This window comes from Poecilia mexicana, unplaced genomic scaffold (assembly GCF_051168715.1).
Source record: "Poecilia mexicana isolate PSO_F unplaced genomic scaffold, ASM5116871v1 scaffold_15, whole genome shotgun sequence".
NCBI classification, from domain to species: Eukaryota; Metazoa; Chordata; class Actinopteri; order Cyprinodontiformes; family Poeciliidae; genus Poecilia; species Poecilia mexicana.
In genome coordinates, this window is record NW_028263384.1 from 18,600,466 (window position 1) to 18,618,966 (window position 18,501).

The 18,501-nt window shown below is 36.2% G+C and overlaps 1 protein-coding gene across 1 annotated transcript; it reads left to right on the forward strand.

Moving 5' to 3' along the window:
- Nucleotides 1-6,349: 6,349 nt before the first annotated feature.
- On the forward strand, nt 6,350-13,931 carry sack1b (scaffolding CK1 anchoring protein B). Its single transcript, XM_014981858.2, has 5 exons — nt 6,350-6,515; nt 7,986-8,459; nt 9,757-9,921; nt 10,681-10,805; nt 11,107-13,931. The coding sequence occupies exons 1-5, from the start codon at nt 6,456-6,458 to the stop codon at nt 13,028-13,030; spliced, it is 2,748 nt and encodes a 915-aa protein (XP_014837344.2). The 5' UTR covers nt 6,350-6,455; the 3' UTR covers nt 13,031-13,931.
- Nucleotides 13,932-18,501: the final 4,570 nt, after the last annotated feature.

Here is an 18,501-nt window from a genome sequence, read left to right on the forward strand (position 1 = left end):
TCAGTCTGATTTAATGTCACAGAATAAGAGAAAAAGTGTGTAAATATATCATTTAAACTTAAAGTTGCATTATTATGAATATTTCAGGCTCATAAAGCCATTTTATGGCACAGTTAAGTCACTATGTTACTTTCTGTTGTAAAAAATGCTGTTTATCTCAATCTTGACTTAAAATAATTCTGACTTCGCAATTTGACGCCTTGAAATTGGCCTCTGTCTCTTTAAGAACCTTCTTCAGCTCATTTACAACCATTCTTGGGAGCTTTGTGCTCAAAAGTAGTTTACAGAAGCACCTCAGTAAACACACTGTTACATGAGGTGTTTGCTAATTACCGCTGCTGCTAGTCTTGAGGAGCTGTGTGGGGGAAAAGGCTTTTCTGGAGCTTTGGGTAAATAGGCGTCGTTATGTGGAAAAAAAAATAAACATATGGACACTCCTGGATGGGAGCCATGGGAGGTTCAAGGATTCCTCAAATGTGTTAAAAAAAATCAAATTAACACCTCAGGTATGTCAATTTTGAGGGAATATTAAAACATGAAATAAATCTCAAAAAAGTTTATTTCACACAATACTACACCCTCTTCCCCTCCCCTGCCTTTAATACTAAAACCAGGGTTACTTCTTGTGAGCACGTTTGAAATCATGCTACAGTCCAGCTTGTGGCAAAAAGATAAACGAGCAGCCAGATCAGTTTTGCTGAAACTGGCTGGATGGAGTTTTTACATGATAAAGTAAAGGTCATTTTTAGCCAGCAAGGAAATGATAATGATGTCCCTGAATGAGATAAGGACGTCTGTCTGGCACTCTGAATGAGATCTTGTTAGGGTTATGGGGTCAGAAGAACTCCCAGTGGGGTAAAAGATTTAGGCTGTTTACACTGTTTGTATTCAGAGAATAGATGGTAACAATGAAGTGATATCTCCAGCTGCAGTTTCATGGACAAATATAAATTAGTTTCCTCACAGCTGCATTAAAACATGCTTCATTTACCTGTGAGTTGAGTTACTGAATCTTGGATTTACTTCCTAATCCCATCGCTCTCGTCATTTATAGGGAAAAGTCTGTCACCTTATGGATGAAAAAAAAAAATAAATAAACAAAAACACAATAACGTGCCAAGTCCCAATGTCTTTGTGTTATTTAACACTACTACAGATTAAAATACTATGAGATGATGTCATAAAATATTTAAGAACAACAAAAATATATTTAAACGTTACGAGCTTCAAGAGTGCAAGGGATGTATTTGTTTATTTATTCTAGCACCCCCTTCTTGTGTCCTTAATGTGTTAATGAAACAATCCTGTTGCAGTTCATGCAGCTTGTTTTCAATGCAGTTCTAATTTTGGTGTGAGCACAAGCAAAGCCCCAGTTATATGATTCATTGTAAGAGTCTTAAAGAAAAAAAACACTGTGTTCTGGGTGAGAGATTACAGAAGAAGAGGGCTCTCAACAGGTGATGGCTACAGAGCATATTTTTCATCCTTGGTTTCATCTGAATGTTTAGCTTTATTGAAAAAGATGAGAATCTTATTATTTTATGGAAGGTTACATCTTAAATGGCAATTAATTTTTTCCAGTTTATCAGATCAAGACATACAAGCATGCTAAAAAACAATGCAAACAAGTAAAAAGATATGTGGTTTAAGAACAGCTTTGTAAAAATGGACGTGCGCCCCACCAGCTGAGTGTCAAACTGCGCTTTCATGTTCTTCTTTCTAACAAGAGTTCTCGGCTGGAGATCGGTGTTGTCTGACAGAATGAGTTAGCAATGCTGTTTGAGAGCATAGTGGTCCTAACTTGCAGCACAACACAAAAGGAATTTCACGTTTTTTTTTTTTTGTTTGTTTTTTTTGTTTTTTTTGCTTATTATCCTTATTATTTTGTGATTCATTAAAATAACTTTTCAGTTGAAACGCCTGTGAGGGCTAGATGTTTCAATGAGTCAGATGAGCTCAGCTTTCCATTCTTTGCGAGACCCATACTGTATGTACTTAAATGAAACACAGGCAATTCACAAGCAATGAGCCATCATAATCACTGTTTTTGTTGGAAAGATGTCACATCCTAAATTGCTAATGGGATGTGACTTATTTCCAACTAATTCCCAAATTACTAATTTGGCAATTAGTAATCCCAAATTACCTGTGAAAAATCATGCCGTACTCACAAGTAGCTCCCAGTGATGTCATAAAAAAAATAAAAATAGATGACGTAATAAAATGATTGACATGGTGAAAAGCCATGCATGATAAATCACAAAAATAATGTGGGTGTGAATAAGGCTTGGCCAAAAATGGTGATCCTGTGTGTCAATTATTTCAATTTTGCTTAGTTTAAATTGCAGTCTATGGATTAACATAGAAACTAATCCAGTGTAGCTTTTATGTTAGGTACATTTCTGTCAACTGATTACTGGGGCATACATCACTTTTTCTTTATATGTGTAACAACCAGAACTCGAGCTTATTTTAGAAAAACTTTAGAAGTAAAAGTTGACAAGAACCAAGCGTGGCGTGATCAGGGACCAGTGTGGTACCAGTGGCTCATTTAGCTCTTCACTCATCTTCAAAATGTCTTATGTTTAAATACATTTTCCCATGTCTGAATAAAGCTGTACATGTAGGATGGCTGTCTTTTATGTTTTTAGTTATGAAAGACTTAATTCAGATGACTCGGATGCAAATCTAATAACTTTTTTTATTTTGCAAATGTAAGCCTCTGTAGAATACAAATATCTAGCATTAGCGGTCTGCTGCCATTGTTCAATGCTGTGTGGATTTGTAATTCTCGTGGTATTACTGAGAGGTGCAGGGTCAGTGTACCATTCAGCTTTATGATAGGACCATGTGCAGCAACCATGGCCAGAGTGTCTTTTAGCCAGTAATTAAATCCTAGTTAGATGCTCAACTTGTTGAACCCAGAGAGAGAAAATGAGATGTAATGAGACACTATAGCAAACAGTAAATGTATGTATAAAATTCTTATCTTTATTAGTTAATTCTCTTTGTTTGTTCATGTTAAGAATTGCAAATGATGCTGTGGTTACCGACTACATAATGATGTGGTCTCCACACATTTGCACATTTAAATCCATGCTATGCCCATATAAACCACTGTGCAAAGTGTGACAACCACACATGAAAAACTGGCTAAGCAGCTTTCGTTGCTGTTCTTTAAGCTGCACCTCTGCAGAGAAGTAGAGATTAAACTGTGCATGTTTCACAGTAATTGAAGGAGTTACTGTCAAACATATGCTTTACATCTGTTGTCATCTTTGATGGTGCTCTTTTTATGGGTTGTAAACAATCCTCTGAGAATGACATTCCTGAATCTGTTGTGAAGTTTGGACTTGTGTTTTTACTGTCGAAAACAAATAGCACTAAAACAGAGCAAAGGTGACGCAAAAACACACAAGTAACACAAACTCTTTGTGTTCCTACAGCTTGATTATATTCATGTTTACCCAAATGTCATAGCAGCAGGTAACTGATCGTGGGACTTGCTAAGACTTGCCAGCGGCAGCTGAGAACAGACTGAAGACTTTGCAGAGACTGGGTGTCACCAGAGGTGATTCATAAGGAGGAAACTTAAGGACAAATAAACTCTTGATAACTTTGTGGTGGGAAAATAAGCATATCCGGACTCTGTTAAGGTGAAAATCTTTCACCTTAACAGGTGAAAGATTGTACAACATTAAAGTCTGTTGTACAAGATGAGAGGAAAGACTTCAACACAAAACATCTAGCCTGTACATTCTTACCTACAGATTCAGTGCATTTTTTTCATACCCACTCAGTCTATAAACATGATAAACTCAAGCTATAAGGTCAAAGAAGCAAGAAGCCAAAGTTCAACACAGTCTTGAAACAATAGCCAGCAACAGCATTTATCACCACACACCCAAGATTACAGGCATAACAAGCCATACTGCAGTTATCTCTTTCTTCCTGACTTTTGTGCTTGAAGCACACAGAAGGAACAGACTGTTTGAAAGACTGTTGTTGCTCCATTTCTCAACTTTTTAAAATAATAGCTGCTTTACTTTATATACATTTCTGATGTTTTAATAGGATCTTATAAAAGTATTCCAATGAATTGCTTAATTTTTCTGTGCACACAAAGTGCAATCTTATACAACTCCCAAATTGCAGTGGCTCCTTATAAATGTAAACATTTTTAAAAGAAATTTTCTGAATCATTTTTTGTTTTCAAAGAAAGAAAGGATTCTGCTTTTTTCAAAAATGTCAGTGTTGTTATAAATGAGCATCATGGTAAATGGCCTGCTCTTGTATAGCATTTCACCAAGTCCAGAGGACCCAAAAGTTTTCCAGTCAACATTCATTCACCCATTCACACACACATTCACACACTAATTGTTGAATTGAATGTTAAGCTGCAGATAGGAGCTTAAACCACCTGTACTTTAAGTTCCCAGGGCATTTTATTGAGTGTTGAGAATGTGTGAGGTGTTATTTAACCAAATGTTATATGAAGCCTCTGGAGAGTTTTGAAATGCAAAACCTGCATGCTTGTCCGAGTTAAAAAAAAAAGCTTCAGGGCTGACAACATATAGATGGAGTAAAGGTTTTTGTCCTGATGGTTGTTAAAACATTTTCCGTGAACAGCTGTCTTTCAAAGCAGCCTGTTCTACAGGTATAATGCAACATGTTGAGTCATGTCTTTGTTTGTCTTTTTTTTTGCTCTGGGTTTTTCTGTGTCTGTTATTTTATGACATAGGCTAAAGAAAATGAAACCTTATCTTGAAATTTAACCAAACTACAGAAAGTTCTTGGGTTACTTCAAAAGGAAGTTCTGACCTGACCTCCGACTTTCCCAGATCTTTATCCAATTCATCAGGTGTCAACATGTTCTGGGAAAACAAGTTTGATCCACGAAACTCCCATCTTGCAGCACTGAAAGACTCTGCTGCAAACATTTTGGTGCCAGATATCACATCAGGCTTTTTTTGTAATCCAGTGGCATTAAGGATCTGCAGAGCAGGGCTGCTTAGGCTGAAAAAAAAAAAAAAGATCCATAAGCACTTAATCCTTATGTCTAATCTGGACATATTTAACTGTTGAGGCCTTTACAGAAGATACACAAAACTAATTCAGACTCAATTTAACTATTTTGAGAAAAACAACCATGTTGTATTCATTTGAAGTATGCAGAATGCAAATTTATTTTACAAGGTGACATCTGTTTTTTTTTTTTTCTTCAGCATGTAAGTTTCTTTGCTGCAGAAAAGTGCAATACAAATAATCTGCCATGCCTTGCCTTTTGAGTAGCAGAATAAATAAACTCCGTTAATAAAGTCCTGGCAGACCTTTTGTTGCTGAGTTTAGTTAATGTCCCATTTATCCTTTGTTTGCTAGAAGGATTTGCATTCCTTTATTCATGATCTTTGATTGAATTTAAAGAAAATAATTTAGACTTAATGTCAAATATGCTAATGTCTGCTCAATGTGAGCTGCACTTTTGAGCAATGTTGTAAGAAGGAGGGGTTCCATGGATGATAACATTTGATTAGATTTATTGTCAGAGATTATTTAATCATTATTTAATGTACTTTGTGTTAAACCAAGGCTGGCTCTGACCCAATATACTGTGCCTTGTAAATGAAAATTTACTTTTTGAAAATGTTAAAGTTTAGATATTGTGTAACCTCAAACTTTTTGGTATTTTTATTTTACAGGTAAAAATCTACAAAATAAAATGATAGTTATATTTAGAAAAAAACAAACACTTGGAGCATTTATTGTTTTTACAATGATGCATATTTATTTCTGTGGACAAATGCTAACTTGCAGTACCGTTCTGCTCTGTGCCTCCCATAAAGTCACATCAAGTGAAAAGGCCTCAACTTCCCATGAAAAATGCAGACTCCATATAAAGAAACTCTTTGTCCAAGCATTGACACAGTTGAGGCACAAAATGCTGAACAAGAATTCACAAATTGACATTTTTATCTCTCATCTGCACACTCCAGTGAACAAGAACTAGTAAACAAAAAGGAAAACGACAGTGTACTCATCCAGGAATCGGTTGCAACTGAGATAAACAGTTGATAAAATTAACTAAATTAACTAAAATCTACCTTAAATAGTTATTATTAAGTCATGGATGATGGATTTAATCTCCAGGAGTCCCAGAACAGTGTAAGCAGCTGACAAGAACTAACGCTGAAGCAATTCAATAAAACCTCCTCATGTCGTCATTATCTTGATTTTCCTTAGAGTGAACTTTGTTCTTGTAGGCAAGAAGGGGAGTGGCTTAATGTCTCAAACAGGTTTATGTCTGCATAGGAGCCAGTTTCAAACCAGACTATTTGCATGTTGAAACAAGAATCCACACCCTCCCACTTCAGACTGCTGATCAAGTTCAGATGCCTCCTGTCTTTGTCTCTCCCAGCTGGGTCTCACAAGCCGCCCCAACACGGAACACAAGCTAAATGGAAGTAGGATATTTTACGAGCAGTCTTGGGGATTTCCACAAAGGTCACTATCAAAATGTAAGTCATTGTTGAACATAACACTCCTATGATTACTTTTTTGTGCTTTGGGGCTCTTTAAGAACGAAAAGGTTTTTCTTTATAAGTATAGCAATTTATTTTACTGGAATGTGAGAGTTTGGAATAAAATGTGTGACTAAAGAGTCTTTCTCTGGGTTGTGTTTTAGCTTGTGGATACAATTTATTAATGCTGCTACAACAGTTGTTTTTTTGACAATTTAAAATATTTGCTTACTTCCTTTCACATCTACAGCTTTGTTTTTCAAAGTGCAAATTTTATTAGTCAAGCAACAATTTTCATTAAGAAAATTTTAACATTTTCTGCTAAATAGTCAGAAAATGCCAATGGCTTCTAATCCGTCTGATTATTACTCGTCAGACTCTGAATGAATGCTGAATCTGCTGATCAGCTTTGTCTATTTTGGCAACTAATTCAGCCTAACATGAATATTTTCAAAAAACAGATTCATGTATAGAGAGATAAGGCTCAACATAAAAACTCATAATTACATTTGTGGGAATGAAAAACAGACTATTTGAAAAACTGATAGAAAATAATTTGGATTTATTTTTCTGTTTATTTATACACTTTTTCACTATTAAAGAATACATGAGTTCTGTATAATAAAAAAAAATCCCCACAGGTGTGAACTTCAACTGGGAAAGTTAAATCATTCAAATCCAAGATGGCTGCCATATGTCCAAAACAAAGTGTTTGATGCAATAATAATATGAATAATATGCTTAGTTGTACTTTTCATTGTTTGTATCTCAGTAATTCTTTCATACACATATTGCTATGTATGAATCCTCTGCAATTAGACACATTGCTTTAGAGTAAACATAGATAAAATGCACAAATACATAATTAGCAATGTGCATGTCTAATGGTAATTAGCTTGTAATTAGGCACAGCAGTTATATTCCACTGATTCTTCCTCTTGCCACAAAACTGTGGTTAAGTTGTGGTCGAAGTTATTACTTGATTGATGATCGCACTTCAGCCATAAGTATCCCACTTCCGTGTAAAGTTGAAGTACTTCAAATATTCCTCACCGCACTTTGCTTTTCTAGTTAAAGCCAGGATTATTTATGTGTTGAGAGATGCAACAGTAGTTGACATACCACAACAGTACCATGTGATTTGGCTGTATTTAGAAATGACAGGATATATATATTTTTTTGATAATTTGCTCAGAGATCTATTGCTTTTCTCTCTATGTTTAAAATATAAGTAGTAAACATCAATGTTCCATTGTTATACTTTAAGTTATCTGTATTTAAAAATCTTGTTTTTCTTGCTAAATCCAATAATCAACTTGAATAGACTGCAATTAAAACACTGGTACAACGAAGGACATTTAAGAAATTGACACCAGCACGCCTTTTTCCGTAAATGCACCAGCATTTTTTATTTTGTTTCGATGTTTGCTCACTGACAGGACCTTGTGTTTCTATCGCCTCCAACAGGTCGTAAACAAACAGTCCGGGGAGATGGACTCAACAGAGTTTTCCCTGCTGTCATCACTGAGAGGCGAGGTTAAACATGAGGATTTTGTCCAGCCTCATTATAAGGAGTCATATCGCCTGGCGATCGATCGTCTTATTAAAGACGGCAGAGAAAGTTATTTTGAGTTCCTAAAAGAAGAACGTATCGCGAACTTCCTTTCAGAAGATGAGATTGTCTTCCTCACCTCCAATGTCGAACAGTTGCCATCCCAAAACCAGACAGAAGAAATCGTCGACCCAACAGACAACCAGTCGTCATCTGGGACGTACTGGCCCACTCACTCAGATGTGGAAATGCCAAATCTGGATTTGGGTTGGCCACCTGTCCAGCATGAAAAACATCCGACTAATATCAATCTGCTCTACCATCCACCTAGACTCAACAACCCGACCATAAAGGAGGTGATCCGGAAGCACATTCAGGATGCAAGAACGGTAATTAAAACAGCCTGCAACTGTACACTTACAGAGGCAGCAAAGCTAAACAAAAAAATCAGGCAATAGGCCCTTTCCACTCTAAAGCAGTTATTTTACAATATGGACTCTCTATGGTTTGGATCCACAATTCACATTAAACAGAGTTTTTTGTAAGAAAAAATGCTGTTCAATAGAAAACCACCTATTCAGGATTTTTTACATGCAATTCTCCATTTAAGCCCCGAAGTAGTTATATCAGAATAAACTGCAGTAGTTGGACATATTGTCCACTGACTTAATGTTAGCCCAAAAGCATAAATAATGTCAATCAACATCAATCTTATATTTTCTCCATTTAAACCCTAATTTTTCTGTTTCTGTGATTGTCCAAAGTATGTTGTAAGCTCTCCCTCCCTCTATGCAGCCAGATTGCTGCTGATGACTGCTGCTCTTCTTTTCAGAGTAAAGGAGTGTCTTCTGGGCTGGATTAGGAAATATCTGGTTCTACAGCTTAGTTTCTTAAGGAAACACAAAGAACCATTTTCCAGAAATGCCACAAAGTCGCAAGGCCAAACCTTTCTCAAATTCTCAGTTACCGTCATCAGACTGAGTCAGAGGACATGAGAAACAAATTCTGTTTCAGACAAGTGTGTAAGATTTGGATATTCTAAAACAAAAAAAAGGTTTGTTCTAAATGAGCCGAAGAGCTTTCAAAACTCAACTTTCTGTAACTATTTCTCATGCAGTCTAAATCAAATGTTTGACAGACATATCAAAATATTTAAATACACTTAGTTTTTTTTTATTAATACTTAATATCTAATAGGGGTTGTAGTTAAAATGACAATTGCTTTTAGGTTTTTAAATGGAACAAATCAAATTGTTTGTGTTCTTTTGTCAAATTGTGTGTACTGAATGCAAATAAAAAGAAAATACGTTAGTTTAATCAATAATTTCACCTTAATCACAGGAATAAATTGTATGCAGCATTTTTACCACTCTTTTCACTGGTAAAATATAATTTTTACAAGTTTTATAATAAGAACTTGTAAAAAATAAATCTCTGACGTCTCTCCTGACTGAAATAATCAATGGTTTTAGTATTGATAAATATTCTGTGATATGCTTCTTTCACTTTCTTTTTACTATAAAGCTTCATTTGCAATACACATTGCACGTCCTCATTTGATCTTTGATGTTAGAACATGTGTACATTTGTTTTAATAGGTCCTGTTTTAATTTCTTTGCACATGCACACATGTAATTGCAATAGAATGACAAAATGATCTATATTTATTCTGCTTTCTCTTTGAAGGTCATTGCTATTGTGATGGACAAGTTCACAGATGTTGATATTTTCAAAGAAATCGTGGATGCTTCTGTGCGAGGCGTGCCAGTCTACGTGTTGCTAGACGATGACAATTTTAAAAGCTTCCTCAAGATGGCAGATGATCACGATATCAAACTACAGCAGCTAAGAGTGAGTTCATAAAATATGCAAAATGTAAAAAAAATGGCCAGTAAGCAGAACATATTTATTCTGCATATACACTGCTCAAAAAAATAAAGGGAACACTCAAATAACACATCCTAGATCTGAATGAATGAAATATTCTCATTGAATACTTTGTTCTGTACAAAGTTGAATGTGCTGACAACAAAATCACACAAAAATAATCAATGGAAATCAAATTTATTAACCAATGGAGGCCTGGATTTGGAGCCACACACAAAATTAAAGTGAAATGTTCCCTTTATTTTTTTGAGCAGTATATATATATATATATATACAATTACATCTGTTCAAATTAAATGTAACATCTAAGTTGTCACGTTACGTAGATGTGACCAAACTGAACTGAAAGAGAGAGATACCTGCTGCCTGGTAGTTGACTTTGTACATTGTGTAGAACCTCACCACTTAAGTTTTGCAACTGCAAAAGCTAAAAAACTGTTGTGTGAAACAGGTCTTGTCTTTTGTGACTCAAGAAGAGGAAAAATTATTTGATGATACGTGTTTTTTTGGGGTGGAGTCATAATTATTACCAAGGTATTCACAAGTGTCAAACACACCCATAACATTACCCTTTGAGAGCACATTACGTGCCAATAAAAATGAACTCGGTGACTCATCAAACTGAAGGCAGCATTTTCGCTGAATGCCTTACATGAACTTTTGTTTGTTGTTAGCAGTTGTGATTTTAAAGTTGACATGATCCTTTCACTTCTCTGGCAACAGAACATGAGGGTGCGCACAGTGAAAGGTCCGGATTACCTCTGTCGATCAGGAGCCAAATTTCATGGAGCAATGGAGCAGAAGTTTCTTTTAATCGATTGCCACACGGCAATTTATGGCTCATACAGGTAAATAATGTCAGATTTAGCAGCATAGGGCTGCTTCCATCGTCAGAGTTTAGACATTGCAGAATCATTTGTCACCGACATTTTGTGAGGAAAAGTTTATATCTTGTACTTCTAAGAAAAATACACATTTTTGTGGTTTTTGTGGTAATTGTTTATTTTATGCAAAGCTTTTAAAAAGCTGTAAAATCCAACCCAGCACCAAAAGCCAGCGATTAATAACATTTAATGAACAGCTGGATTTTTTCTTTTTTTAAATCTCTAGGTCAAATAAATTAAGATTTGTTTGGTTTTGTTTTTACAGCTTCTCTTGGTCTTTTGAGAAGATCCATCTAAGCATGGTTCAGGTCATCACAGGCCGGCTTGTAAAGTCCTACGATGAGGAGTTTCGGACACTTTACGCCCAGTCGATTGTCCGAGCCGAGCTCGGTACCCCACTGGAAGGGACAAACAACAGCAGCTTTTTTGGGCAGCATATGTTGTCAAGACATCATTCTGCTCCAAAGATTGGACGAAATGACCATATGAGGCATACCTTGGATGTAGCAAATTGGAAAACCGGTGAAATGAATTCCGGGACAAGAGACAGACTCATTAAAGAGGGCGGTATATTCCTTAGTCCCTTAATGAAGACATCACAGTTGGAACTTGAAACCCTAGGTGAGATGAATTTGTGTAAAAGGCACAGCTACGCCTGGGAAACACAAGATGGATGCATCCCACAGAACACGAGGCCGAGAGGAAGCAACTGGAACATCCAGAGAGACTCTAGCATTCTACCACACAATTATGCAATGGATAATTATTTGCAAGTACAACAAATACGCAGAGGTCAACGTCAGTCTTATAATGGCCTTGATAAACAAGTCCTTTCCATGCAACAAAACTTGCCAACATTGGAGAAAACCTCAAAGTCGTTCATGCGTACATGGAGGATTGAATCTTATCTTAAAAATCCTGACACTCCCTCTCCAGACACATTTGACTATCTAGACCAGTTTGAAACCGTGGATAAAGCTAACTCCTTCATGCAGGGACATATGCGTAACTCAATTTCTGTCAGGAGCCCCATACCAGAACGCCTGGAGCCAAGCAGACTAATAAACACCCCTTCATGCCATACTGGTTACTCAGCAGCACCCAACGCACCGCTGCACTACAATTCAATGTACTGGGATGGTGCAGCAGCTGAGAACAGAATGAACACCAATGAAATCATGTTAAAGCGAAAGAGCTTGCAAATTTTAGACAACTTTGACAGCTACAGCTCAGGTAAAAACTCTTACCACTCTACATATTCCAGTTTAAGCAGAAGTAAACATGGGCAGATGAATACAAACCCGGACATGTTGACAGACAGTTGGCAGAAGAGGCACAGTGTGGCTGATCCGAGGTCGAGTACGGAGCACCCATATGAAACCTCGAGTCACATGTATGGACATTTTGTCAGGACAGAAGTAAACAGGAGCACCGCGGAGATTCCTGTTCAGAATGGCGGTTACAAAACAAGCATGAATGAAGATCAGCGATCTCTCTCCCACTATGATGTTAAGAAAATTGCAGACAAAAAGGGCCCAAATATTCGTATTTTTCACAAACCCCCAACCAGGACTGTCTCAGCAGCAGCCCTTCATCTCAATAACAAAGAATTGGCGAACAAATCCAACAGTATGATTTCTCAGCCCATGCCAAAGAATAGCTCTACGAAAATGCAATCTTTGCTGAACATACAAGAGGGGAAAGAGGATTTCAGAACCATGGAGACAACAAGTCTCAATTCTTGTGAAAGCAGTGACACCTTAACAGCCGATGATGACGCAAGGTCGATTCAAAGTGGAGAAAAACGTCAGCAAAGTTCAACCAATTCTGTCAAGTCATCACCCGAAAGCCATCTAATGTCCGAAAAGCCACAATTCAAAACAGAAGAACATCAAGATCACCAAGTAAACCCTCCCTCTAAGACTACCATACAGAAGAAACCCTCGTTTCTTGGAAGAAACACTAAGCCAGCAGCTGAGAGTCGTGTGTACAGCAGGTTTGAACCTTTCTCCTCCCTTGAAAAGAAAAGCTCTCTGTTGTCTGGCTCCAAACGTGCACAGTCCAAAAGCCTTCCTAGAGGTGAAGCAGCATTCGATGGCAGCCACAATCAGGCAACGCGAGGACACCAGGAAAACAAGCTGGAGAAATTCTTCCACAGAGTGGGAAGTTTGTTAAATAAGAATAAGTAATGAGGGCTGCTTACGTGGCACACTCAAGCTACATAGGTTGCCTATTGTTGATGCCCATTAGATTGGCAAAGTTCCCCTACGTAGCTCAAGTATTTTGACTTTATTTTTTTACCTTTTGTATTGCACTGAAAAATGATAATAAAACAGGGTACACTGATGTGCATTACAGTGTCAGTGTTTTAGAAATACCACCTCAGTCTTTGTTCTGCCATGAATTAAAATGCTGTCAAAATATTTGCATTAGCAGATGGTCGTTTTGTCAGGTCACATATGTATCCTTTCTTTCGCTGGAACTGCGGGAGTGAAGGGTGAATATACATCACTGATTCTGTATAGACTTTGTGCTTTTCAGTGTTGACAGCTGCGCCAGGCACATACATAAAAAAATATAATAGGCATGCAAACTCATCAGACAACTGGACAAGCATTTCTTACTAATCTATGTTTTACAAAGGCTTCGCAATGCAGTGAAGTAGGGTACAATACTGTGAGAAAGAATGCACATTGTGTACTTTTCTTAAATTCTTAATCTTCCATTAATTTTATGAAAAAAATCAACAGGGATTTCAGTAATGGGATTGCTTTGTTTACAGAATGGTGCACCTTAATGTGAAAACTTTTTATATGCACGGACACGAGAATCCAAGAAAGAGTGACTCTTAGCTTCACTTGTGAGGTGGTGACAACTTGGTCGAGAGTTTTTATTTCTTAGGGGATGAAATGAATGTGCTCAGAGATAATGCACTTTTAAATGAATGTATTGTAGAGGGCTGGATGAGGGTTTGTGTGTCAATGTTACTGTATAGTAAACGCACTGCAGCCTGGAAAAGTTTTCTTTTATTTTCTATTGTGTTTATTTATTATCTCAGGAAACATTTTTTTAATAAATTTTTGAATGTCAGTTTAAATGTTTTTTTCTTTGGTGGCCAGTGATTTGTAACTTGTGGCCTCATTATAACATTATTAGACAAGCATTCGCATTGTAGTTAACCAATATTTTGTAAATGTGCTAAAATGCTCATACATTATTAGCTGTGAAACTTTTTTATATTGGTGAAATGGCTCTTTGCCCAGGGAAGAATTTGCCTTTAGATAACATTTTCTCTTGTGATGCCATGTCATTTGCACATGGAATGCGTTTTCTATTTGCCTGCTGAGTTAATGAACAGTAGAATAGGCTAAACTTGGAGCTTTTAATTGTACACCAATGGAAAATGCTACCATGCCTTGATCCAACTTTAAGACTAAAACCTTCATAAACTAAATAACCACTGGGTCAGGCAGGGATTTTCTTTTAATAGAAAGTGAAATGAGACACAGCAAACGTGTCTCTAAAATTAAACTTTGTCCTACACAAAAAGTACTTTATATAAAAATATACAATCTCTGAGAAAACATGTTTTGAGCATGCAGATGATTTGATGAGGCATTAAAGATTCATATTACTTTAAGTAACTAACTATAAACATGTGGCCAGAACCACATTAAAGTGGTTTACATCAATTTATGTTCAGATTTCAGAAAAACTCGATAACATTCTAGACCTGAACCTATTTTAGACAAAACTTAAAAATTGAATTTTCATCATGATTGCTAGTAATTTGCTTGCATTTAGCACACCAGAGACAATTACTTCATCTGCAGTCTTCATGGGAATACTCTATTAGGTTTAATAAAATGTTAATAATATTGTGACTACACAATATTATTAACTTAACAGCTGAAAAACAGCTCAGTTGCTTTTTAAATAAAACATGATTTCAAAGCAATGGAACATATTTATACCCAATTAAATGTTTTACATTTTGTCACAATGCAATATTTTACAACCTATTCTATTGGGATTTTGAGTGACAGACCTAAACAATTAATTAAAATATTTTTTCAAGGAATAGGGAAGTGGTATTTTTTTATAAAACATTTCTAAAAATACAACAATCTGTTGCGCTCACTTGGAAGCAGTCCTACTGTGGCAATATTTTTTTCTAAAATTGTTAACCAGTAGATCCTCAACCTGGAACTGGATGATACAAAAAAAAAAAAACCTAGAAAGTTGGTGTATTACAAAAACATGTAGCGGGGGTCACTCCAAAACACAATTATTACAATAAATGTCATAATGTGTGAGTTTGAGAATGGACCAAAAAGCAGACTGGAGCTGGGAGCATGTATCATGTTAATTATTTAATAAAAAAAAAATATATATATATATATATATATACAAATAAAACCACAGGGAAGAAGACAGGGAGTCACAGTAGAATGAAAACCATAAATCCAATGAAAAAAACAGCAGGTGACAAGGAGAAGAAAGAGAGAAAATATCAGAGTAAGAACCAGTAAGGAGTGTGAGTAAGAGAAGGGTTTGAATGCTGGAACAAAAGGTCTGGGCTGATGTGCGAACAGAGTAAATGGCACAAGGGTTAGGGTTAGAGTACACTAGAGACAAGGAAATTAATCTACTACAGAAAAACTAGAGCTAAGAAACACAATTAAATTAGATTAACAAGGAATAACTAGGGACAAGAAATAAACATAATACACTAGAATTGCCAAAAAATCACAAACACTTCTGATCTGATAAAAAGAAGGAACACATAAATGAACAAAACCGCATACACATCGTTTCACACAGCTGAACAGCACGTGTCATTTCCTTACAATATATTAATTGAGGATAGTGAATCATAGGAAAATTACATGAGATCCTGTTTTCATCAGAAACAAAGGAATGTTTTCTTAGCAATCAGACTCCTAAGAAATAAAGAAAGTCAGCTCATGGCGATGTCATGTGACAGCAGTCAGAAATTTATAGAGATAAGCCTCGATCAGCTCTGGTGCAGCGCTGTGATGAAAAATCCCTCCCTTGGGACACAAGCTTCTGTCATTCAGCTCTCTTCCCCCTGAGTCTAACTTCTTAGTTCCAGTTCATAAAAAAAGCCCCCCCAAAAAAAGAGAAACTGAAAACAAAAACAGACTGGACGTTGGATCTCAGAGTTGCTTGTCTATAACTCCAGAATTTGGAAAATAAGCCAAACAACATTCTCAGTTTTCCCAATTTCCAGTTTACAAATTCAGATGTGTGATGTTAGTGGCACATCCAATGTTTGAGATGGTGCTACTCATGTTTTTTTCAAAGCCACACATTTAATTGCTTAGCTACTGAAAGGAAGCAAGCAGAAAACATAAAAGTTTTATTCAAGCTGCTTTGTTGCACAGCAGATATAAGCAGGAACAAATAACATGAGCATGTATAAAACGGATGAATTTGTCAGAAATATATTTTCTAAATCACTTTCAGCCAAATGGTGAAAATGATGATTCCTGACATACAGAATGCTACATTACAGGATGATGAAATCCACTCAAAGCTTATTTTGTTTGATTGCTTTTTATGTTTTTATATACAATCATTGTCCTTATCCTGAGCTTTAAGTGGGAATGAGGGAACAACAGGACAAGGCAGTGCTATAATCTATACAATTGCTTGATTCAATCTTAAAACAATAAACAGTAATCATCCTAAGCATCTTCCCGTAGTCCAAAAATGTCTTCAAAGCCATTTAGAAACTACTGGATGTGTCCAAACTTTTCACTGATAGTGTATGTTTTGTATTGTCCTAAAGCAAAAGAAATAAAAAAATAAAAGATAAGTAATTTGTCACAATCATTCCACTTCAGAATTATGTACTACTTTATGATGAATCCCAACAAAATTTAAGGTTGTTGACCAAAAGAAGCAAATAAAAATCAGGAATTGCTAATGTTTTAAAAGCATGCTAAAGCCTATGGTGAGTTAAGTAAAAATGCAAAAAAATAATATTTTATGACGTCAAGAGAAACACTGAAACAAAGTCTCCACAGAAAATCTGTAGGTGTGGGTCTTGATGGTCTGACATTTCAATAAGTGACATTAGAGGTTCAGAGATCAAACATTTAGTATGATATAATAGGAGTAACAGCGTAAGTCGCTAAACTGCATGGCAATGGAGTAGCTTGTTTGTTTGCAACAACTACAAGAAACAACTTGACTTTGATGTGGAGCAAAAAGAGAGCTTGAACTGACCCTTCTCCTTTTTTCATACAACACACAGTCTGACTCTGTACATATCTGTACAGAGGGATAAAAATGGAACAAACAAAAATCTCTGGCTTCCAGGGAAGCCCTCAACAGTCTTGTCGGCTTTAATCAGATACATATTGAAAACATAAACTTTGCTGGCTCCCTTCATTAATGCTGATGCCTCTAGTAAAGAAAACACGTGGCAAATGTATTGATCTAATCCAGTTTTTCCAAATTAAAAGACACTTTACTTCACAAGAGTGGACCTCAGGCTCTCACCTCTTAATCCAATGTAGAGGTATTTTTTTCCAAGAATTGTAAATCCTATAGTTTACCTAAATTTATTTTTTCTAATGTAAAAATTGGCCCATACCCAAAGGCCTCAGAGATGAATCGCCCCCTTTATTCTGCCATTAACCTGTCTTTTGTCTTTCTACTGATTGAGGTTAGATGTTCTGACAAAATCAAGAAATAAAACTACTTTTACTTGGTTCATTCCTTCTGTGCTGTCTGTCACTTATACTCTGCTTCAGGGACCTGTTGTGCTAGAAATGTTCAAAAACACTATTTAGTTCTCCCAAACTCTATTCTCCTTACATATTATGCCATTTTAAGCCTTGCTCACAGTGAAGTTTCTTTCAAGGGCAATCTGACCAGTCTACTCAAAACTTTTTCACGCCTCATTAGATTCTTCTTCATTTTTAGCTTGTTCCACTGTGTATGTGATGCTACAACTGAGGATCAACCACTGTTTGTGATGTACAGCACAGCCAGACTGCTTCCCCACAGGGGTTCAGACCAAGACACAAGCACACTGTTAAGCCAAAAATATTTAACCCTTTCCCTTTTGATTGTTTCAGACAGTGTAGTTTGACATTTTGAGATGATGACCATGACAGTGCAAAAAACAAGGGCAAACCCAGAAGTGTGTTCAAACAAAAATGGTACGGAAATAATTTTAGTGTCTTGTATAAATTTATTAACAAATTCTGTGGCAGAATATGTGTTGTCCTCAATACTTGCAGTCTTTACATCATGTTCAACAGATATTTAAAAAAATATATATTTAAAATGATCCGTAAACATGCACACATGGATTTTGTTTTGCTGAAGTCATTAGTCAATGGTTTCCCATTGCTGAGGCAGTTTCCTAGTTTTTCCCTAATTTTTTTTCTATAAAAAAAAATAGCAGATTGAATTAAAATTTACTTTTTCTTTAGTCTTAGGGAAAAGGAATGAGGTGAGTTTAATTCTGAGGCCTTTTGTGCTGCTGATCAGCTAGTTAGACACAAAAGCCTACAGCCTCACAAACTGTAACATGTCTGTCAGATAATTATGTAATTGCATCCATGAGGTTACAGATAAGGATTGCATTTGTCCAGATAATCAACACAGTCAAAAATGAAAC

Excerpts from the sequence above, each read along its gene's own strand:
- sack1b (XM_014981858.2), top strand. The coding sequence starts at position 6,456 with ATGGAAGTAGGATATTTTACGAGCAGTCTTGGGGATTTCCACAAAGGT. Across the intron at positions 8,460-9,756 it reads ACATTCAGGATGCAAGAACG|GTCATTGCTATTGTGATGGA; the intron begins GTAATTAAAACA and ends TTCTCTTTGAAG. Across the intron at positions 10,806-11,106 it reads GCAATTTATGGCTCATACAG|CTTCTCTTGGTCTTTTGAGA; the intron begins GTAAATAATGTC and ends TTGTTTTTACAG.